The 23,909-nt window shown below is 41.9% G+C and overlaps 1 protein-coding gene across 6 annotated transcripts in view; it reads right to left on the bottom strand.

The window, feature by feature from the left end:
- NELL1 (neural EGFL like 1) overlaps positions 1-23,909 on the bottom strand; it is a 515,249-nt gene that overhangs the window by 168,771 nt on the left and 322,569 nt on the right. For 4 of the 6 annotated variants that reach the window (XM_075567201.1, XM_075567205.1, XM_075567206.1 and 1 more), the window contains one exon: positions 10,943-11,065. The exons of the other annotated variants lie outside the window; for them this stretch is intronic. In XM_075567201.1, the coding sequence (XP_075423316.1) occupies positions 10,943-11,065 (123 nt within the window). The remainder of the gene's footprint in view (positions 1-10,942; positions 11,066-23,909) is intronic. 6 annotated transcript variants of the gene reach the window in all.

Below are 23,909 nucleotides of genomic sequence, written 5' to 3'. Positions count from 1 at the left end.
GGCTGGTGTACTATGCTCTAGGGTGTATGTCCAAGTGTAGTAGTTCAGACAGGGCTGTTTCATGTACAGACCCTGGTCTTTTCACACACTGAATAGGATCCTTCATTGATTTTACCACCCATATAGGAGCTTTATTGTGACTCTCACTAAGGTGCTGCTCTCATATGCATTTCCTGCAGGAACCTGCCAATCTCATTTCACTAACCGTCCCTTACTCTGGATGCACTGCTATTAAGGACATTGTACCTTTTTTTCTACTATTGGGATCAGGGAAGTACCACGTTTCTCTTTTGAGGATCCATTGGAATGGGCCTGACGAAGGGGCATCCCGCCCCGAAACGTTGCCCCCCTTATTCCACATCAGCTCCTTTTTTGCCCTTATTGGCATCAACCCTTATATTTGTTTCCTGTATTTCCCCTTTTTCCCACTTCCCTCCCTCCCCCACATGCCAATTAGGCATATATCTGTGTAGCATCCCTTCACTGTAAATACTGCATGCTAGTGTTTCGCTATAATACAAATTCTTTATTTTGACATATTTCAGTATTGAATCATCATTTTGGCATTTATTTATTCTTTTTTGTGTGTGCTGGGAACACCCACCCATTTCCTGTACTAGTTTTGGGAAGGTCTAGGAAGGTAGACTCTAGGGTCCCTCCCTTTGTTCCCCTGCACCTGACGTACTACTCCTTTTTTTAGTTATAACTTGGGGTGCTGCCTATAACACCATACTTTTTGATTTGGAGAATCTGATCCATGGATTCAGCAACCTGTTGTCGGATTCTTAAGTACCTGCCAACGGATTACTGAATCCGAGGATTGGATTCTACAATTGCCCTTTTTGAGACTGATCCACTGAAATGCGTGGGCCAAAAGGAACCGAACGATCCGTTGCGGACCCAAATTCGCCAAAAAAATGTGCCCAACTCTACTGAAGAGCTTGCTATCTAATTTATGCGTGAGACGGAGGTGAATAACATTACTGGCCAAAGGTCAAGGTATCTGACCTGTTCCTGGGGCCATAATGGTTGTTTGGGGATAAAGCTGAAGGAAATGTAAATTTCAAGCAGGAGGTGTCTGAAATGTCTCCTTTGAAACAACATGAACCTTCCTTTTCCAGTACTGACTCCTGGCTCGCTTTGGGGATTTAGAGAATTTGATTAGGATGTTGCCTGAACTGCTACCATTGCAGCATGGTACTGTGTACTGTGTATGCCAGGGGTGGCCAACTCCAGTCTTCAAGAACCCCCAACAGGTTAGGTTTTCAAGATATCCCTACTTCAGTACAGGTGGCTCAGTTAAAGGCTGAGCCTCTGATTGAGCCATCTGTGCAGACGCAGGGCACTGATTGAGTCACCTGTGGGTTATCCTGAAAACCTGAGCTGTTGGTAGCACTGGAGTTGGCCACCCCTGGTATTTGTTTATTAATTTGATTTTCAACTGGTATCAGCTGTTTGGAGGTTAGTGGCCCCTCCTCCCAGGGTTTAAGCTCACCCCACCCCACTTTTTAAGTAGCAAGGTTTTTTTCATGTTCTTGTGCAGTACTGGTCCATTGTGGCCATTCTCCCTCCAGCAGAGGTAAATGAAAATGTATATAGGTAGTGTTAGGACCTGCTTACTGGTCATGCCTTGTTGTGGCTTGCAGGCTTATAACGCTTTGGCCAAAGGGTTAAACTAAATGACACTTATTCAAGAGAATACATAAGTATTTCACTGTGTATTTATGTCACATTAGATGTAGCATTGGGCTTTTTTGTCTTTTGTTGAACCCCTGGTATATTCAATTAGCCAAGTAGGTGGTACTTCCACTGCGTTAATCTTTGTTATCATAAACAAAGACACATTACATCAAAAGGCTCAAAGTTAGAATAATTAATGACCACCAAGTATTTCCCTTTTATATTCTGGTTAGATGTCAGAATGTATATGGGGGCGTTTGATTTCAACACTCAGATCTCTGAATGGAGTGAGATTAATATTAATGCCATAAATATGCATCGTGTAGTCAAGGAAGAGATGAATGTCAAAGAATTTTTGAACAAATGCCAAGCACAAGGAATGAACAGAATGTGTGATGCAATGTGCAGAGTAGCTGTGTCACTTCACTGTTAAGTAAATACATTTACCAGCTTCATACTGGCCATTGATTTGGCCAATGTACCTAATGGCTGAAGATGACTGCTATATAAGGCTTTGTCCCCGCTGGCGCTGAGCGCGCTCATGCTTGGAGAGCTCTCCAAGCATGATCGGCAGGGGGGGCGGGAGGGACAATGCAGGGGATGCTGAGCGCGCTTGTAAGTATGAAAAATGTGTTTATGTAAGCGCAGAGCACCAGTGAGCGTGTGTGCCCGCACATACGAGGGCGTGCATCGCGTGAGCGGGGACTTGCATATATATATATATATATATGCAAGTCACCTCGCCAAGCGCCGCTCGCTCAGCGCTAGCGGGGACGCAGCCTAACCCACACCAATGCTGCTATGGCAATGGTCCAGATATGTCCCAAACATCAACCTGCTTACCTATCCTGTAGCAGATATGTGATTAAAGCTGGCCAATTTTTATTACAACATGAATAATGACATGAAGGAGGAGGAAGGTTATAGATATAACCCAAAAGAATCCTATTTGCACTCACTATTAGCATTAAATGGCTAGGAAAAATTCAATCCTTGGGAACAACCCATTAGCCACTTACTAAACATGTTAAAATACTTTATTGAGCATATATACAAAAATAATCAAACTATCTAATATCAAAGAAACAGGGGGTAGGTACGAAAAGGTAAGTAGTCAATGTAGCTTATGTAATAGACAAGGTGTCTCTTCCTATCTATTTAGATGGAGGACAGCAAGTATATATAATGATGTACCAGTGGTCATATAAATACACAGTCATGTATAGTTACACATGAAAAACACACATGTCTATCTTTATGGTAAACAGATGGAAAGTACTGTGTATGTTCTCGAGACTGCTTCGATATCCCTTTACTTTTAAAGTGTGTATATCTAATGCATATATATAGGCATATTCATTACAGTTTTAAAATACACCTATTGCGCTATTAATATAGCTGTCCCTATGGAGGGGATACCGCGGTTGTTCGTCACCTGTAAGTTCATGTGTCACAGCCTCGACAACACTTATACATTGCGGTATCTGCAATATGCTTAGCTTAGGAATCATATGAGCAGTCACATGTAAGAACAGAACACATCGCTATGACAGCGTTGTTCAGGAGATATACGACCTGGTGTCTTCAGTAGTTCAGCAGAGCTTCCTCTCGCCGTTCCGTACCCGCGCTCCCTGATGACGTCACGACAGTGACGTCATTAAAACCGACATACGTTTCGCGCCACCTAGCGCTTTCTCAAGGTAATGGGAGTGATGAGAAGACCACATCCCTGACATCTTATGTGGAATGGCCGGAGGTGTGTCTGCTCACGATGGCCAATCACAACAAAGACGAGTGACGCAAACATGTTAATGTGGCTGCTGTATTTACATCTTAATCCGTAATACCACTGTGTGTGCCTACTATTGTCTGCATATTAATATTACATTGTTATGTTTTGTAGCAATTCCCATACATCTCCCCCTAATTTTAGATGTTTTATCTGTACTTTGAACACCTCGCAATATCTTTAATCACACTAAGTGATATACTACTTCTGTTAATATTATGAGGCCACAGTGACACTCATCTAAGTCCTTTAAATTGCTACAGCGACAGGGACAAAACATAACAATGTAATATTAATCTGCAGACAATAGTAAGCACACACAGTGGTATTACGGATTAAGATGTAAATACAGCAGCCACATTAACATGTCTGCGTCATTCATCTTTGTTGTGATTGGCCATCGTGAGCAGACACACCTCCGGCCATTCCACATAAGATGTCAGGGATGTGGTCTTCTCATCACTCCCATTACCTTGAGAAAGCGCTAGGTGATGCGAAACGTACGTCGGTTTTTATTACGTCACAGTCGTGACGTCATCAGGGAGCGCAGATACGGAACGGCGAGAGGAAGCTCTGCTGAACTGAAGACACCAGGTCGTATATCGCCTGAACAACGCTGTCACAGCTATGTGTTCTGTTCTTACATGTGACTGCTCATATGATTCCTAAGCTAAGCATATTGCAGATACCTCAATGTATAAGTGTTGTCGAGGCTGTGACACATAAACTTACAGGCAACGAACAACCGCGGTATCCCCTCCATAGGGACAGCTATATTAATAGCGCAATAGGTGTATTTTAAAACTGTAATGAATATGCCTATATATATATAAATATGCATTAGATATACACACTTTAAAAGTAAAGGGATATCGAAGCAGTCTCGATAACATACACAGTATACACAGTACTTACTCTGTTTACCATAAAGATAGACGTGTGTTTTTCATGTGTACCTATACATGACTGTGTATTTATATGACCACTGGTGCATCATTATATATACTTGCTGTCCTCCATCTAAATAGATAGGAAGAGACACCTTGTCTATTACATAAGATACATTGACTACTTACCTCTTCGTACCTACCCCCTATTTCTTTTATATTAGATAGTTTGGTTCTTTTTGTATATATGTTCAATAAAGTATTTTAACATGTTTAGTAAGTGGCTAATGTGTTGTTCCCAAGGATTGAATTTTTCCTAGCCATTTAATGCTAACAGTGAGTGCAAATAGGATTCTTTTGGGTTATATCTATAACCTTCCTCCTCCTTTATGTCTCTAATCTTCCCGTATGCACCCTATATGTATATATCCTTCACACATTTGGTGAGTGGCAGTGATTTCTCTTTCTGAACATGAATAATGATTAAGACTGGAAAATTCAAGGTGCACAAGAATTAATGAACAATTGATAACAATTGATTATATAATCTAAAAAATACCACTTGTGAGCACATTCACGTATCTCAGACAGGTCTGCAACCCTGCTTTCCCCCATTATCTCTTCGCATACAATGCTTTCATTGCAGCTAGGGATTCTGGGTAATGACATGCAAATGAGCACACAGTATCACCTTCCCCTTCATGTCCATCTAAATATGAAGCCCTATAAGGCTGCGATTATACAGATGCACTGCAATGCGTACGCGCGCATCTGTGACGTCGCAGAGCACATTCTTCTGCGCACGCAACTGCAAGGGAGACAAGGTGGACATCTGTTTTTTGATTGGACGGCTGCGTCACGTGAAGCGGCCGTCGCAACCAGAAAACAAATGTGTTAATCGCTTCAACTGTCTCCCACATTGCAGTAGCAAGCGGTAGGTATACAATGAATAAAGCACAACCTCAGCGCTATACCCCAAGTGACGTGATACAAAAAGTGCATGCACTTAAAATACCGTATTGTATTGTATTGTATGTCTTTATTTATATAGCGCCATAAATGTACATAGCGCTTCACAGTAGTAATACATATCATATAAATAACAAATAATATAAATAACAGATCATGGGAATAAGTGCTTCAGACATACTGTAAAAGTAACATTAAGGAAGGAGTCCCTGCTCCGAGGAGCTTACAATCTAATTGGTAGGTAGGGAGAACGTACAGAGACAGTAGGAGGGAATTCTAGTAAGTGCGTCTGCAGTGGGCCAAGCTTTATGTATCATGTGTCCATTAGTGATAATATATCAATACAGATACAAACAATAATGTAAATGTAGGCGTATACAATAACCACCTCTACAAATTAAAGTCCTGCAGCCAGAAGGTCTCCAGGATTGTCCAGATCCTATAATGGTCTTTACAAAGAAAATTGTGTTCCTCTGAGCTGTTCAAAATCTGTGTTCCGTGAAAAACACGAAAAAAGAAGCAGTGTATAGTATAATACTGTGAAATACAGCCCAATTATTCATATTTCACGGAGCGCTGATTTTGGGAAGAACAGCGCCGAGGACAATTTTCTTTGTAAAGCGGAAGGTATAAGCACTTTGTGGGGATGCATACTCTGTTTTTTGGCGCTGCTCCGGGCCATGCCGCACGCGGTTTTTGGTATAATCACGGCCTAAGCCTATGCCTGCTGCATTACACAGCTTTCAGCACAGCCTGGGTTAAAGAAGTGCATAGCCAGTAAAACCTATAATCTAAAAATCAATGGTAAAACCTATTTACACCAAATTAAATACATGTTCATTGAATGATGTTTGCCTAGAAATTATTTTTCACTCCACTGGCACGTTTAATGAGCGGCCCCTTTTTATTTGCTTACGAGACTTTTAGAGATTCAGCTTCTACATTTTAGTCTCTCCAGGTGTGTTTGGTCCTAGAACACATTCCCCACTCTTCCTTTACCCCCCAATCAGAATGAAGCAAGAAGTCTCCGCAGCTAACGCCTGTTAATTTCAGTTCAGGGGACCCCCTGCTTCCCCAGATACTAAGCTCTGTAGTTCACGCCGGTAGACGCCCCAGCTGGGCACGCAATATGGCGACTCAAATCTCCCGTGGCACATGAGCCAGTAGGAAGCCACGAGACCACTGGACATTCAACGACCAGGAAGTAACCGGCATAAGCGTCTCCAGTATGTATCTCGGGAACCAGAGGGGGGAGGGGGGCTGCTTCATAACTACATTAAATAATATATATGAATAAAAATCTCTGGAAAATGCTTCTTTAAGTTATTAAAGAAGAAAAGAAAATATGCTCTATAGATGTAGTCCTACATTGGAACAGTGTCCGTAAAAGTAATATTTTTCATATAGTCAAACGAAATGATTGATACCTAAAAAAATTAAATAAATAAAAATATCATCAGTCTGATTGGTCAAGAAAAATGGCAAATCATCTAGTTGTAACCTATTGAAGCCATCACTGGCATTACTCCCTTTGGTCACCAGTGGGACTACATTTGTCTGAGGACGCTGCTGTTGATCATCATGCCAAATATTTATACTGGCAAACGTGTTATTATGCAGTGTTGGCTGGAAATGCCCACAGTGTAATATCAGATATGCCTTTCCTTTTTTGGTGTGCTCACTTACGTTTTGTATGTCTTTATATACATGTTTATTAAAAGGGGTTTTTTTTTACTGCCTTTTAGGGGGTATATTTGGAGGGCAGCTATCGGAAAACACGTTCTCTCCCTTTCCTCCCTGCATGTACTTGCTTAAAATGAAGACCCTGTGTTCGGATTGTTTGACCTCTCACCAGCATTCTCCAAACAATGAGAGAGATCAAATGAAAACATCTGCACATTCCTCTGAATTGGGAGTTTCACGTCTCTATGGGCCTTTATGAACCCAAATGTCCTTTATACTGGATTTATTCAATAAATATCTCCATTCCATCATATTATACGGACTGTGAAATAAATTCCAGTGTAACTTTCCCATGTTAAAAAAAACTCAAAGCTGCAGAGTTATAGACCAACTTTCTATGCTCCTACCGTAAATAAGGTTAAGCATTGTGTTACGATCCTTGAAAGCTTTTGCTTCTAGAATTGAACTTGATATAAATCATGTGTACAGGGTTCTTTTTTTTTTTTTAGTATGTGCCAGCTGGCGAATCTTTTTATTAATTTATTGCTTTATTATCAGAGACATTACCCAGCGATGCCAGCATATTCACGTAGATTTTATTGGTTCAGTAACATCCCGAGAAAGGCCTGCAGTGCATTTGCTGTGACACAGATAGGTTCACGCTTTGAGATGATCCTGCCTCATGTCGCACTTGTGTAAGTCGCCTCTTGGTTTGTTCTGTTTATTTGTAATTGAAATCACATTTAATCTTCTCATTACATCATCTCGTTATTCGTTTTTTTTATAACTGATTCAGTTGTAATATTTGCATGTCTTGTCAATGGGTCAATGTTCCCCATCCAAGCACATTTCCAATCAAATCTTCTTACTGGCACATTTTTAATGTGACTTTGTATTAAATGTCTCACAGCTAATGGCACTACTGCCTCTGAGATACACTCCAAGTTTTATTGCAGTAATGCACCCCTTTCATTTTACATTGTCGCTAATTCTCACGTGTGGATTTATCTCCTTCTCTTCTATTATATAAATAAACCATATATAAATCTAATGAACCACAGGCTTAATTGATGAAGAGTATAGTAGAATGGGCCTCATCTTTTGCTGCTATTATTAACAATGACTACCAACTGGGTCAGTGCTCTCCACTGTGAGCTCAGTGTTGCCTTGTTGAATAGCAACAGTGATTAGCTGACTCGTTGCTAGACTTTATTGGAGAACTATACTGTACCTCATTGCATATGCTTTAAATATGCAGCCTTACTTAGCAACAATTAGAGTTGGAACAAGATGACAGCATTTAGTTACTCAACGCCTTACCTACCATTTGTTTCATAATTTAAAAAAAGTTTCATTGCTTTGAAAACTAAAAACTTTCGCAAAATTCTCCCAAATTGAAAACAGCGAGAGCAGGGAAATGCAATGACATGCGCACTACTTTTCAGAAGAGCTGGCTCTAACCGCTAGTCACATCATAACCATGGTCAGCGTCCAACAGCCGATAGACATCGCAGATCATTATGCCAGTCCTCTTCAAAATCATATATACAGCGGAATAATAATCAATATGTTATTAGGCGATAGAAATTCTACATATAAAATATGTAACATTCATGTAATCAAGAGACAGCAAAACCTATATGTACTATACCAGGGGCGGGCAGGGGGGGCGGAAGGGTGCGGCGCTTACAGAGGCCCCGTGCTCTTCCCAACAACATTTAAATTAAATGCCGAAGGAGCGTACGAGGCCTTTGTTAACTCCCTTACCTTGTCTCCGGTGGCTTCTGGCGACGCGGCGTCATGGCGTCAAATGACGTCGTGGGATCACATGACGCTGCGTTGCCATCACATGACGCCGTGACGTCAGAAAATTTTATTTATTTATAAAATATTTTACCAGGAAGTAATACAAAAGTTACTCAATCCTACCTTTAGTGCTGCCATTTTGCAAATTCCTTTTAGCCAGCTTTGATTCCCTGGTTTTCAAATTAACATAAAATAAATAGTTTTATAATAATAAATAATAAATGTATTTCATATAGCGCTTTTCTCCCAATGGTACTCAACACCCATCACCATTACAGTATAGTGCGCGGCACGCAGCACATAGGAATGTTACAGACACCGCCCCTGCCCCGTGGAGTTTACAATCTATGTTTTTGGTGCCTGAAGCACAGGGAGATAAAGGGACTTGCCCAAGGTCACAAGGAGCCGACACCAGGAATTGAACCTGATTCAAACTCGGTGTCATTGTTATCCGAGTCAGTGCCTTTACACACTGCTTATGGACCAACTGATTTGGTTATGCAATGTAACCCTTACTAAAAACAGAAATCTGCCCAAACCCAACTCACCAGCACACACAAATACATAAAAAAGACCCTTCCCTTCAAAAGGACTGCTCCTTCAGACGACATCTGCCTTCTCGTGTATTCATAGAGAAAATGTATTAATGTATGACGACATTTCACCGAGGTACCATTTTGGTATTCAATATATCTCTTTAAATATTACTTGGATTCTCTAATCTAGGCATCTGCTTCAGTGTTTTAATATACCGTATTGCTACTTTATTTGAAGAAGCAGTAGCAGGAACAAAATGTAATCCGTAGACAAAAAGTTTAACTCAATGTCCATTGATCCTATCACTGGCACTATTTGTGTGCCCTGATCATTCTTTTCTAGTACCAAGGTTCTATTTGTTTGTGTTTCAATTCCTCCTGTTCTTCGTTTCTAACAGATTCACATCCTCTATGGCAAATGTCAGTAAAGTGTATCCCCTCCTGGGCATAGGAATAAAGCAGTCTGTGTGACCTGGTGTTAGGAATTAAAGATCAACATTCGCAGAACAGGTTATTTCTGGTTAAAAATCGATAACCAGGAATATTATTTCAAACCACAAAAATAGTGGGGAACAATAGTCCATGATTTAAACAAAAATGGAACAGCCTAACTACAGAAGGGAGGGAGAAACATTAAAATCCTCTGCCGCTATAAGTATAGCTGAACTATACATCTAGGCACATGAATGCAAGTAATGTTACCATTTCATATAAGACAATCCTGTATATATGGTGTATCCACATCCTGCCAAACAGCCTTGGCAAACTGTACATGTCATGGTCATTCAGTTTAGATTTGAAAGTTTGGAGGCCGTCACATGTCTGGAATCCCTTTGGTATCTGATTGACTGTGTGTATCTTAGCCATTCATTGAAGCTTGAAGTGGTGGATCTCATTTTAAATTCAAAGAATACTGAGATTTGCAAATTACCTAAACATCCAGGTCATTTAACTACATTGGCTATTTGAATTATTATACTAGTTTATTACTGAATATCTTGCTAGTTAGCATAGAATTATCATTAAAGGGCACTGATGTACCAAATGCAGATCTAAACATCTTTAGAAATATTGTAAAAAAAAATAAAAAAACATTAAATAAAACTGGCATTGATATACAGTAGCATGTACTTTATGTATCATTTATGAGTAGATCAAACAAAGCTACATTACGCTCATTTTTTATCTTCCGTCTGCACTTCCTATTCATCATTGACCAAACAAATGATGAATTAAGCCCTAAATTCTCTCTTAGTGACATTAATTACATGTGCTGTAATTGTCTTTTCTGGAAGCCAGTTCCACCTCATTAAAATGTATGCACTGCATGTTTGCTGGATAACCAGTCTTGTGTGGACAAGACCTTTATGTGTGGCACAAATTCACTTAGAAAAACAAGAGTTGTTTCTAGGTTTAATGAACCCCGACTTTTATCTTAGTTGAAAACTATGCAATAACTAATCAATACCTCAGCCCATTGTGCATTTGTAAGATGATAGATTGCATCCCAGAACCTACCAAAGATGACTTTCAAGGTGTTAAATAGAGTTCACAGAAATGGTTTTATTAGGTTGCTGGAGTAACAGACCTACCCCGACAGATGGTCCCATTTCCCACATATCCAGGTTTGCAGGTGCAGCTATGTCCCCTGACAGAGTTAGTGCAGATTGCATTCTCATCACAGTTGGTCTGTCCGCTGCTACATTCATCATGTTCTACAAGAAGACAAAAGAAAGAAGACCCGCTTGTCTGAAGTTTGCAAAGTCACTAAGAACTAATAACGAGCCTGTCAGAGGATGGAGCTTGCAGTGGGGACTATTGGTCACTGCTCCAATTCTAGGGTACAGTAATACTTCATGGCAGAGCGAGCTTTCTCATTTATTTGGAAAGGGGAAACTATCTGGGGGTTTATAGAAAATCTATCACAGAAAACAATCACTGTAGCCGGTGTGCTAGAAAAAGAGTCCTCAGTATGGATGGCCACCAGAAATAATGGACATAAGTCTGTGAACCATACTGCAGCCAGCGAAAGAGAGATTTGTAATTTATCTTTGTCAAGATATGCTTAACCCCTTGATTGCTACTGGAGCTCTGGGAGGGAGATGCACAAACAATATGTAAGGGGTGAAAAAGTTTTGCACGTTGACGAAAGCAGAACATGAACTCATTAGCTAACTTTGTGTGGAATCAAAGACACAGTACTCGAGTTGATAATGTAATGTTCTTTAAACCTGTGACGCGATAAATATCTTTCCATATATGCTTTACACAGAGATGCTGCAAGGAGTAAGGATGGGCGGGTTCAAGGGTTAAAAACCCAAACTTCGAGAATTCAGCATTGGTTCGGATGTCAGAGGCAAACTCCTGAACGCATTTCCGAATCTACGCAAAATACTAAGACTCAACTGGGGAAATTGTTTCGCTCACAAATAGAAAACCCACAAGCTCATGCATAAAAGTTCGGATTTACAAAACAAATGTCCTACTGATTTTGTGTTTGTCCACAATTAATCCCAAACCAAAAACAATCAAGTTGAGATATGCAAACTTTTTTTTTCACTTCTCTTACATTTCAAAGTTTTGTGAAATGTTCACACATTTCACACTTATTGCCAGATTTTGCAAAAATGGCAGTACAGTAGTTATATGTGACCTGATGTTAGGTGACCTACACATATATATTTTTTAAATTATTTATATTTCCAAATCAACTACAGAAAGGTAAAATGTTTTCATCACCATCATATATTACACATACACAAACTGTTATATGGAAATACATTTTGATCTATATTGACTTTTAATTCTTTTCGAAAAAGAAAAAAGGGCACATTTTGCCCGGTTTGCAAACTTTAGTGAAACATTTGCACATATTTAAAATAAAGTTCTGGCAAAACCAAAAGACAAAAAATTGGTACAACAAAAACCAAAACACCAACGCCCACCGATACCCAGGAGCTTTATGTAAGGGTTCCAGTCCAGGCTTTGGCTGGAACCCGCCCTTACCTGGCTGCTGTGGACAATTTGATTACTGGCAGCCTGCTATATTGGCTGCCTCTGTTCAAGGGCTTATATAGCAGCCAGTGACTTCCAGCCCCTGCCTGAGTATTGTATACTTTTAATTGTGTTCCTTGACACCCAAGGCTCTAGTTTCTGAGTCTTCCGTGTGGCTTGCCAGTCCCTGTGGCTTCCCTGTTCCAGAGGCCAGCCTGTTGCTGTGGCTTGCCTATCCCTGTGACTTCCCTGTTCCAGAGGCCAGCCTGTTGCTGTGGCTTGCCTATCCCTGTGGCTTCCCTGTTCCAGAGGCCAGCCTGTTGCTGTGGCTTGCCTATCCCTGTGGCTTCCCTGTTCCAGAGGCCAGCCTGTTGCTGTGGCTTGCCTATCCCTGTGACTTCCCTGTTCCAGAGGCCAGCCTGTTGCTGTGGCTTGCCTATCCCTGTGGCTTCCCTGTTCCAGAGGCCAGCCTGTTGCTGTGGCTTGCCTATCCCTGTGGCTTCCCTGTTCCAGAGGCCAGCCTGTTGCTGTGGCTTGCCTATCCCTGTGACTTCCCTGTTCCAGAGGCCAGCCTGTTGCTGTGGCTTGCCTATCCCTGTGACTTCCCTGTTCCAGAGGCCAGCCTGTTGCTGTGGCTTGCCTATCCCTGTGGCGTCCCTGTTCCAGAGGCCAGCCTGTTGCTGTGGCTGGCCTATCCCTGTGACTTCCCTGTTCCAGAGGCCAGCCTGTTGCTGTGGCTTGTAGAATGTAAATGCGTGGTGCTAAAGACCGATAACAAAAAATATAATTGAATGAATAAAGAATACTTGTAGAAGGATCCCCAGGATAAATACTTGACTGAAGACAACAGGTATTGGGTGTAGACTCCTGGATAGTGAACTCATCACATAGTGAGAAATGGACACACATTAACACCAGGAGTCATAAGCATATAACTCACCCTAGATAATACCAAAATCTCATTAAAGATCATAACCAGGAAAACATGTAGCAAGCAAGTGACTCACTTTTGAAGCTGCAACGTCCATGCAATCCAGCAGTGGGGGTCCTTAGGTGTGGCCTCCGTCCAGTAGGTATGACAAGAGAAAAAGGAAGAATGGTGGAGCATTACAAGAAATGTCCATAGAAAAATAAACAAACAGGAGAGTGCGTTTCCCATAAAAAATAATTATTTAATGGTCATGAGGACAAGAAAAGGGCAAACATGCCCCACCCACGTTTCACGCTTGACAAAGCGCTCTGAGAAGCGTGAAACGTGGGTGGGGCTTTTTTGCCCTTTTCTTGTCCTCATGACCATTAAATAATTATTTTTTATGGGAAACGCACTCTCCTGTTTGTTTATTTTTCTATGGACATTTGTTGTAGTGCTCCACCATTCTTCCTTTTTTTTCCTGTTGCTGTGGCTTGCCTATCCCTGTGGCTTCCCTGTTCAATTGGAATTCCTGTTGCTGACCCCCGGACCGTGACCCCAACGTCACTGCCTCCCGCCTGCCCTGACCTTTTGCCTGCTTACCGACCCCGGATACTCTAACAAGACTCTTTCCCTGGGCCCTGGTCGGTTTATTTGCATCCCTACCTCAGCCCTGCGGGTCCGCTTCCTGATCGGAGACGAGTATCGTCACACTTTAGCCCAAAAACCTAAGATTTGTCGAAATGAGGCAACAGACACAAGCCATGGAAATTCCACTTTCTTGTGGAAGCACTAGGAATTTTAACGGGGAGTCTTGGGAATGTTCTTAGGCACCAATCCATGTAGCCACTGATTCCAATGAAATAGAATGAGACTGTACAGAACTGTGTAGCACAGGTGCGCACGCTCGTGTGACCACGGAGGTCAAATTTAAATAATGCACGGCAAAGATTACTGATTTCTGTGTCCTTTACAGTACTGCTTCAGACGAAGCGCTAGTATAGCGTGAAACGCGTAGAGGAGGAGGCTGTGCTGCAGCCTGCTGTTTTACAAGTGTGTGTCTACATCAATAAAGTTACTTTGGTTCTACTTCGGATCTGACGTCATTTTGGCTGTTGCTGTTGCACCGGATCTTCTCTCTCCATTCCTACTGGTTAGTCTTAGGCCCAGATTCCCTAAACTCTGATTAGGGTAAAAAATGTGTTAAGGGGAAAAAAAAGTGGCTAATTTTTTCCGGATCATTAACGTGTTGGCGTTAGGGCTGCCCTACCTAGCTATATAATGATAGCCATGCTCAATTTATGACTAGCTAGCCATTTGGGCTACTAAAGGCTTAATGTTTGTATATATAGATGTAGCACAACCTACTGTTTTCAGCACAGGCATCCACAAGCTGTGGAACTGCCACAGCAACTGCCTAAGGATTAACACTACAGTGGGTCCGATCCGGATGCATGGACCCCCCCCCCCTCCGCAGTGTGACTGCACCATCTCCAGAGCCGTGGCTTTAAGCTTTTCTTAGCCGCGACTCTGGTGGCAGTAAGTCTCGCTACCTCTCTGCAGGTATGTTCTGCTTTTTCTATTGTTGTAGGGTGTTTATGTTGTATGTCAAACCCTTTGCAATGCAATAGTAGCTTCAGGCATCAAAGGGGTTAAATTATATTGTGCCACCCATTACAAATAGTACTATATATATATATATATATATATATATGCAAATATAACTGTATACTCATCTGCAGCCTCTCTTGCATTCCCAGTAAAATCAACCCCATCAAGGTCGAAACAGCTGTCTGTTGGTGGTTTTCTGGGTATGCACCTTAACCCTGGCTGTGCTCAAAGCTGTGACCATGCAGCAAGCTTAAGCCTATAGGGAACCATGTTAAAAATGGTTATTGAGGCAAAAAGTGACACTGTGTGGTCATTTGCATGTCATTTCCCAAAATCCCTTGCTGCAGTGGAAGTGCTGTATGCTGGGTGATAATGGGGAAAGGCGGGGTTGCAGACCTGCCTAAGACATGCAGATGAGTATACAGTTGTATTTACATTTGCATATTTGCTTTGCTGTGGAGGGTTTTTGTCACTTTTTTTACTCACCATAACTTAACTCAGTATTATGGTATATATATATATATATATATATATATATATATATATATATATATAATTTTCTTATGACTATCATGCTTCATATAAGCCTGTGCATCTTTAACCTTCTCTAAGATTTAAATTGGGGGTTACATATATAGCCACAGTATGATAAGCTGCCCCACCAGATCAGGAAGCCCTAACTAACCCAACCCAGCCCCCATTTATTTTTATAGCATTGGAACATTTTCCACTCCGAGGATACTTACCTGTGAAGTTACCGGTGTTACTTCTTGGTTTTTAAAGGAGTTTTAAAATGGCCGCTCAATAAGAAGCTGCGAACGATGATGGCGGCTATTTTGTTTCCCACAATGGAGATTTAAATCTGGTAACTTCACCGGTAAATATCTCGGAAACAGGGTGACTGGCGGAGCTGAAAATAGTGAGGACCAAATCCCAACCTCTGGTTCCCATCCTTGAAAAAAATGGCGGGGGGGAAGTTGGAATGCTGCTTTAAATTACCACGTTATTTATCACAATATTTAACGTTTTTTTTTTTCATATCGCTTGGATTTTATGAAGATAGAATTGATGGTGAATTAAAAATATATATATAACTAGATGCTTTATCTCAAGTTATTCTGAGTTTAGTGAATCTAGGCCATAGTAGGCAATATGCATCAAAGCTGCCCCCGTAAAAATCCCCATTGACTTGATTCGCGGGTACTGCAGGAACGTCCCCAATCTGCTGTTTTGGGGTATCCTAAATGAAACCCTTAGGGCCAGATTCACAAGTTCGGGTTCATAACATCAAGTAATCAAAATCAGTAATGGACGTTATGTTCCCCAAGGTTAACGTAAATCCACAAATCTAAATATATGGAAAAAAAACAGCCGGCATGATGTAGGTGCCATAACACTGAGTCCCGTGGCTACAGAGGCTATGAGCTCTTCCCCACAACAATTAAACAGATTGCCGGGGGAGTGCCAGGGCCTCCGTAGGTATATCTTGCCTTTTCCTTTGCCAACTCTTCCTTCAAGGTCACTCATCATGGTCCAGCACACACAAATGGCGTGACATCGCCATGACAACGGGATGTCATGTGATGCCCTGTGGTGCCGCGCTGCCATGACAACCCGACACCGCATTGTGTCACGGCGTCACGTGATGTCCAGTTGTCATTCATGTCGTGGTGCCATGATAAGGGACTCGAGGAAGAGATGAGATGGAAAAGGTAAGAGGCCCCGCACCACATGTCCTGCACCGAGCCCCGCAATATTCCTAGCTGACCCTGCTCATTAGTATAGTCTTAACGGCCTGTTAAATTATCACTGCCTTGTGTTACCCTGACATGACTCGCATTCAACCCGTCTTACCCAACGATAGCATTATGTCGCTCTGCACCCGGCATATGGGTTTTGCTGGAGAGGAAAGGAGGAGGGCATAAGGGGAGGAGGAGGAGAGAAAGAGGAGGGAAGAGAGAGAGGAATAGAGAGTTAAGCTGCGGCCATGGTGATCGCGATGGCGCACGCAGGAGGGCGCGCGCGGTGCGATCACATAGATGTGCCTCTATGAGGCTGTCATTAGAGTGCACGAACGCGCACGAGAGCAGAGGCACCGGTGCTCGCGATACAGGAGAAAACAGAAAATTTTGTTTTCACGCGCGGCTGGGTCACGTGAGCTATTCGCCCAATGAGGGAGAACCAGCTCCGTGACATCACAGTCACGCCTCCCCGTCTCCTCTGCATGCAGGACACAGATCTCTCCTGCTGCAGGCGGCGGGGAGAAGCCAAGTGAACGCTTGCGCCCTCGCCCTCGTTCACCAGGACCGCAGCCTTAGGAGGGAAGAGAGAGAGAGCGGGGAGGGAAGAGGGAGGGTGGGAGGTATCTCAGGTGGGCTGATTTTGTGCACAAATGTCTCCACGTGTTGTATAAGGGGGTGTTTGAGGGGGGATATACTGTTTAGCACATGGGACTTCAGTAAAATAGAAATAGGTTCACTCCCACATCTAAACATTGTAGCATCATAATTTGGGCTCATATTAATCACCAATGCATTGCAGACCCCTCTAGCAGGGAGATAGTTAAATCTAAATATTACATATATTCATTTTGTATGGAAGGCATTTACCAAAGCCATACAGTGTAATTAGGGTGCTGACATTTTGCTATGAAAATATCTACATGAATGGCAAATGGGCAATACTTCAGTTTACTGCATATTGATGGTTTTATGGGACAGTTGTTCTACTAATGTCTTGTCTATCTCTAGAATGGCTATTCTGTAGTAAACTAAAAATGGCTAATTTATTTCTGCTAAATAATAGCTACTTACAGAAATGGCAACAATAAAAAGGAGAAAAAGAGGGAAGTTATTATATATATATATATATATATATATATATACATATATATACATACATACATATACACACACACATATATATATAAAATATAATATTTTAAAACCAAATTGTTACTGGTTTCATTAAATTGTTGTATATATCTCAATGAAATAGTAAACACATTTACATATATTATACAAGTAGGTAGGCGCCTAAATATTCTTGTTGGCAAAGTTCTACAAGGGTTATGATGCAAATCTGCTAACTGATATAGTATCTAATAAAAGCTCAACATTCCAACTGTTAGAGCAGGCGGTGGGTGCGCTACTTCTGTTTATGAAACCATAAAATGCAAAGTTTGTTTTGCAACATATAAAAATGTCAGTTGTTCCAATAATGGGAATAAGACTGCCGCGGGAAGGATACCGAGGGTAAAGACACCGTTTTCTATTCTTTTTTTTTTCTTCTGATAAACATGTTTACTGGAAATAATAGCAGTAGTTTAGGGTTATGTTTGCTTAGTTACACATTATGTCTACAGCAGTGCTAGAAATATTATGGTTCACTGGGGTGTTTAGTGGCTTATAATTTGGGGATAAAAAGCTCAGATCTGGAAGAACTTTGGCAGTTTTCAAGCCATACCGGCTATTTTGTTGTTGTTTATTTATTTATTTATTTTATATTCCAAAGGTTTAATAAAATTACATTTTTGAGTTATTGCATCTAAATAAATTTCAGTTTGTTTCAAAACAAATAACTCAAGCAATTGATGATAAGTGGATACTTACTCCATCTGTCAGGCAACAGGGCACAGAGAATGATTTATCGGCCGTGCTTTGCAACCTGCGCATTGTGAATCACTTCCAAGGATATTATTAAGGTGAAAGTTTGCCTTCTGAGGATATGTAGAACTTTATCACAAGTGGAATTGGGAAAGTTCCGACTTTATTTTGGAAATCCCTTTCCCCCCCGTGGTACAGTTGTAGCCAGATTTACTGCCACCGGAGCTGCGGCAAGAGAAGCAAAACGCTGCAGCCCCGGGGACAGTGAAAGCATGCGGCTGCCTGCGGGAGAGGCCTGTTCTTCCGAATGGTATCTCCCCCACCCCCCTTTGGAGAGATCTCTTGTTGCTGGGCTCAGCATTCCACAGGTTCCCCCAGTGGCACAAAACGTAAGTCCACCTACATCTGTACTTTATTCCCTTTACTATCACAGGGACCTGTAATGTGATGCACGGCTAGCGTCTCCAGCACCTACGTGGTTAAAAAGGTAATGGTCATGTAAACAAATTCTACAGACGGTCACAAGGTTTCTTTAAAGGGGGAAAAAAAAGTAGTGATGAAAACAGAAGTAAAAACAAACAGTGGTGCTAGTGGTATCCCCTTTAATGCAGGGGCCGACTCAAGTCCTCAAGGGCCACCAACCGGTCAGGTTTTCAGGATATCCCTGCTTCAGCCTGCCCTAATCCAAAAGACAATCTGAGGTGGCGCTCTCACAAGCGTGCAATAGTGTGGCAAGGGAAAACGTCCTTGTCACTAAGTGACCACAGTCATGTGCACAATAAATAATCAATAGTGAACAATCACCTTTACAGTAGAGATGGGCGAATTTATTTGGCGGATTTGGATCTGCAGCAGATCGTCTGGTTCTTTGGGTCTGCGGATTTCAGCCGATCAATGTCAAAAACGGCGATGCGGATTTTGTATTATTAGCACCAATACACTCCGCGTCATCCGTCCACGGATTGTATCCAATGGCGGTTTTTGATGAATCCCCCGCGGGTTGAAACCGCCCAAATCAGTTTGCGGATTTTACACGGCAAAACAGATTTTGGGGGTAACATCAGTGAAGATCCGGGAAACGGATTTGGGCAGATTCGCCCACCTCTACTTTTCAGAGTAAAAAAATGTGCATCACATGCAAATTAATAGTGACAGTAATAGCACCATGGTGTGTAGTGACCGTGATTACAATATAATATATATAATGTAAACATATAATGCCCCAAAAAGTTGTACTTTCCATATGCTGGTGCCTGCTGTGATGCAACGTCCCATGGTGTCGCTTCCGGTTGCGGCCGCCCAGAAACGAATGACGAGATGATCACAGTCCTCTCTAATCTCTGCCCCTCGAGTCGCCAACTTGGGGGAGAAACTAGGGAGGACTGTGACCATCTCGTCATTCGTTTGAGCGGCCGCAACCGGAAGCGACACCATGGGACGTTGCATCACAGCAGGCACCAGCATATACAAGTGGAGAGATCGCGTTCACCACAACCCTGGGAGTTCCTGGTTTCTACACATAGTTACAAAGTAGATGAGGTTGAAAAAAAAAAGACGTGTCCATCAAGTTCAACCTATGCTACATTTAGACAACAGATACTTTATCCTATATCCATACTTACAGTATATTGATCCAGAGGAAGGCAAACAAAAACCCCAGTGACATATCATCCAATGATATCTCATAAGGGGAAAAATAAATTCCTTCCTGACTCCAAGAATTGGCAATCGCATTACTCCCTGGATCAACATCCTTCCCATGTTTACTTATTTGGTATATCCCTGTATACCTTCCCTTTCTAAAAAGATATCTAACCTTTTTTTGAACAAATCTATTGTATCTGCAATCACAGTCTCTGTGGGTAATGAATTCCACATTTTAAATGCCCTTACTGTAAAGAGCCATTTCCTTTGTTGCTGGTGACATCTCAATTCTCCAACCTTAAGGGATGGCCCGAGTCCTTTGTGCTGTCATTGGGATAAATAGTTATTTTGATAGCTCCTTATACTATCCCCGAATATATTTGTATATAGTTATCATATCCCTTCTTAGCCACCTCTTTTCTAATGTAAATAAATCTAATTTAGCTAGCCTCTCCTCATAAGTTATGATTGTCCATCCCCTTTATTAATGTGGTGGCTCTTCTCTGCACTTGTACTCCATATTCAAGGTGTGGTCTTACTAATGCTTTATAAAGGGGCATAATTATGTTTACTTCCCTTCCACCCATTGCCCGTTTAATGCAAGATAATGCACATGTTTTAATGCTGAAAAGAAGGATTTTCCTGTAAGGGCACATTCTAAAGGCTTTTATCTTAAACTATTCTACCTTTTATAGACAGTCTACGCTATTGGGCCTTTCTTTCTTCTCTCCCCTGAGATCACCCACACCCACCTGGGCGGTTATCTACTATTTGCCACTGATTGAGATACACGCGAATTTGTGATCAAAAAGTGAGTAAAGCATTTGGAGGATTACTGGACATCTTTGACTATCCAGTGTGAACGTTACTACTCTATGGTGCCGTTTCTGTTTTCTCTCCTACGGTGCCGTCCCCCACTCCCCTTTTCTTCAGAGATATCACTCCTGCCCTAATGCCATCACATTTTGAACATTCCTCTGACTGCCATGACTGCAACAAAGTTAGATTAAATTTAAAAAAAATCAAATAACGAGAAGCATTTTCTTTCCAAATTAGCTGTCCAGCCCGTTTTGTGCCGAAAATTGCCTGAACGGCTACTTTGTAATGTATAGAATTGCCCCCTAAATGTGAGATCACTTGTTTCCACATCAATCTCCAGTGCTGAGCAACGCATTGCAGCCCTGCATTGGCTCAGCGGAATGGGACGTCTGGCCGCGACCAAACCGCCACCGCTGCTCTGCCTGCCACACACATCCCCGCCGGGAAAACTCAATGCCGGGACGCCTCGCCTCTCGCGATCCCGATGACGCAATCTTTACTTGTCCCGTGCTAGTGAGGCCCGCGCGGGATATCTTCAAATGTCCGTGACTCGGGGCTTACATAGAAGGTTTGAACGTTTGTTGCTAGTAGAGAAAGGCACAATGATGCTGTGATGTGCAATTGCCCTCATTGCACAAGTGACCCATCACTGCCACAATGCAGGCGGGTATTGCACAAATTAGAATTCAGAGTTGGTACAACAACATTCCATCAGACCTATAATTATCTCTAATCACAGACTCCATGATGTTAAACGGATAAGTTGATAGAACATTTACAGCAGTAATGAAAGATTGTTTAAGCCCTACACAGTTGAAAATGGAAAATCTGACAACTGGCACCTATGTCGTCAATATTAGGAACCAGTGAACTATGCAAATGCAATGATTGTTTACAAAACAGAACATTTTTACTGTGGGGAAAAAAGGCTGTGATATGCCACTAGTGAAATTTGATGCCTATAATGATTTGTCAAGTAGCACAATGGCCCAAGTATATGTCTATAGAAATTATTTATTTATATTTATTTATTTATAAAATATTTTACCAGGAAGTAATACATTGAGAGTTACCTCTCGTTTTCAAGTATGTCCTGGGCATATGCTGGAGAAAAGGTAAGGGGCTATGGTTGAACCCCCCACAGTGTTAATACTTTGGTGCCGGGGTAGCTGCAATAATATGACCGTTTGCTACAGCGCCAAAGACAGTCTCTCTTGATACATCTATAACAGCATAAAAAGAAAGAGAAGAATCCCAGCAAACAGCACAATGTATAAATTATTTATTTATATTTATTTATAAAATATTTTACCAGGAAGTAATACATTGAGAGTTACCTCTCATTTTCAAGTATGTCCTGGGCACAGAGTTAAGACAAATAATACATGTTTACAAATACAGTTACAGAAATGGTTTGGGTTATGAATAATGATAATGTGTATTTTATAGGGGGTACTCCATATTGATTTATAAAGTTGCTTTGTAATAATCTAGCCATTCTGTTGTTCACCACCTAGCCCCTATATGTTGGATGAATGCCAAGTATGTGTTCGGAAGGCAGTTCCTGTAAAAGCAGGAAGTCTGGACACATATGCAATGTCACATTGTACTCTCTCAGCATTTTAGTGTCTCAAGTCTCGAGTCAGAATTTATGACTTCATTCAAAGACAGACTAGTATGACTTTTAGATAAGGAGTTAATGTTAGAAAATGGGAATTAAGTTTTCTGCGGCGCGTATACTCGCTCGCTTGCTTAGCTATATAACCCCTGATGTAACCAAGAATAAACTAGGGTGAAGTATTTGACAAAGCTGTGTCTGACTCAAATTACTTTCTCCTCCGAGCTGCTCATATTCTTTTCCTGTGCAGCACCTTAGGAGTGGTAAAGGCCTCTCGAGAGGGTCTTCCGAGGGAAGGAGAAGGTCCATACTAAGTTGGAGTAAAGGACAAATTTACAAATAATAAGACAAAGCAAACATAACACCGATACATCCTGCAGACATGCCAAGTCCCTGTATCCTTATATAACTACGCTAACATGATATAAGACTGTCAATACAAAGATGTCCTTTTCTAGACACCAATATATATAGTAGTGGTCAAACTGGTCTTAGCTTTTGTGGGGCCCAAGACGGCACTCTGGCAGCGGCCCCTCCCCCCCCTGTATAAGTAGGTAAGGGTACTTACCCAGCCGGCCTGGGCGATTCTTTGAAGTGCGGTCCTCCTCGTGCAGTGTAGCGTCATCATGGCAATGCAGCGTCATGTGACATCACCTTGTCATGGCAACACATCGTCATGTGACGTCACAGCGCCATTTGACATTGGGTTGCTATAACAACACGACGCTGCAGGAGAAGATAAGACCTCTCCCCCCCCTCTACACACAGGCACACCTACCTTTTTTACCTTGGGGTGAGAAGCATCCCTGTGCCGGTCCAAGGGTCCTGTGCTCCCTCCTCTGGTGGGGTGGAAGTTGGAATGTGGCGCTGACAGGAGGAGGGAGAGGAGGGAGCGCAGGGCCCAAGGAAACTGCCTGGCCCAAGGAAATTACCTGGCCCGAACAGCCTGGGCTAGCACCTATCAACCAGTACTATTATTTCCATTCATTAAACATAGTCAACAGTGCATCACAAGTGCATGTGAAATACAGCATGTATCTATATATAAAGTTATCCAATACGCAAAACTAGTAATAAGTTAATATATACTGAAATAATAGGTAGAGTGTCCTTCTTTGAGGGAGAGTGGAAAACTATAGGAGTAGGGAGGAGGGAGAGACACAGAGAGGGAAAGTGAGGCTTACATACCTCCCAAAAAAACTTTATATAACATGTAGATCGATACCTGTTAACACACATGTAATACTGGTAAGAAAGTGTAACGGTGGTTCCCCCACTCAATGGGAGATTCTGCCATTACAGCGTGTGTGGTGCCTCCTACCTGTTGGTAAGCAGAAGGGCTGAGTCATCCGCTGATA

This window comes from Ascaphus truei, chromosome 12, assembly GCF_040206685.1.
Source record: "Ascaphus truei isolate aAscTru1 chromosome 12, aAscTru1.hap1, whole genome shotgun sequence".
Lineage (NCBI taxonomy): Eukaryota > Metazoa > Chordata > Amphibia > Anura > Ascaphidae > Ascaphus > Ascaphus truei.
Note: the sequence above shows the minus strand (reverse complement) of the source record. Positions and strands in the feature narration are given on the sequence as shown.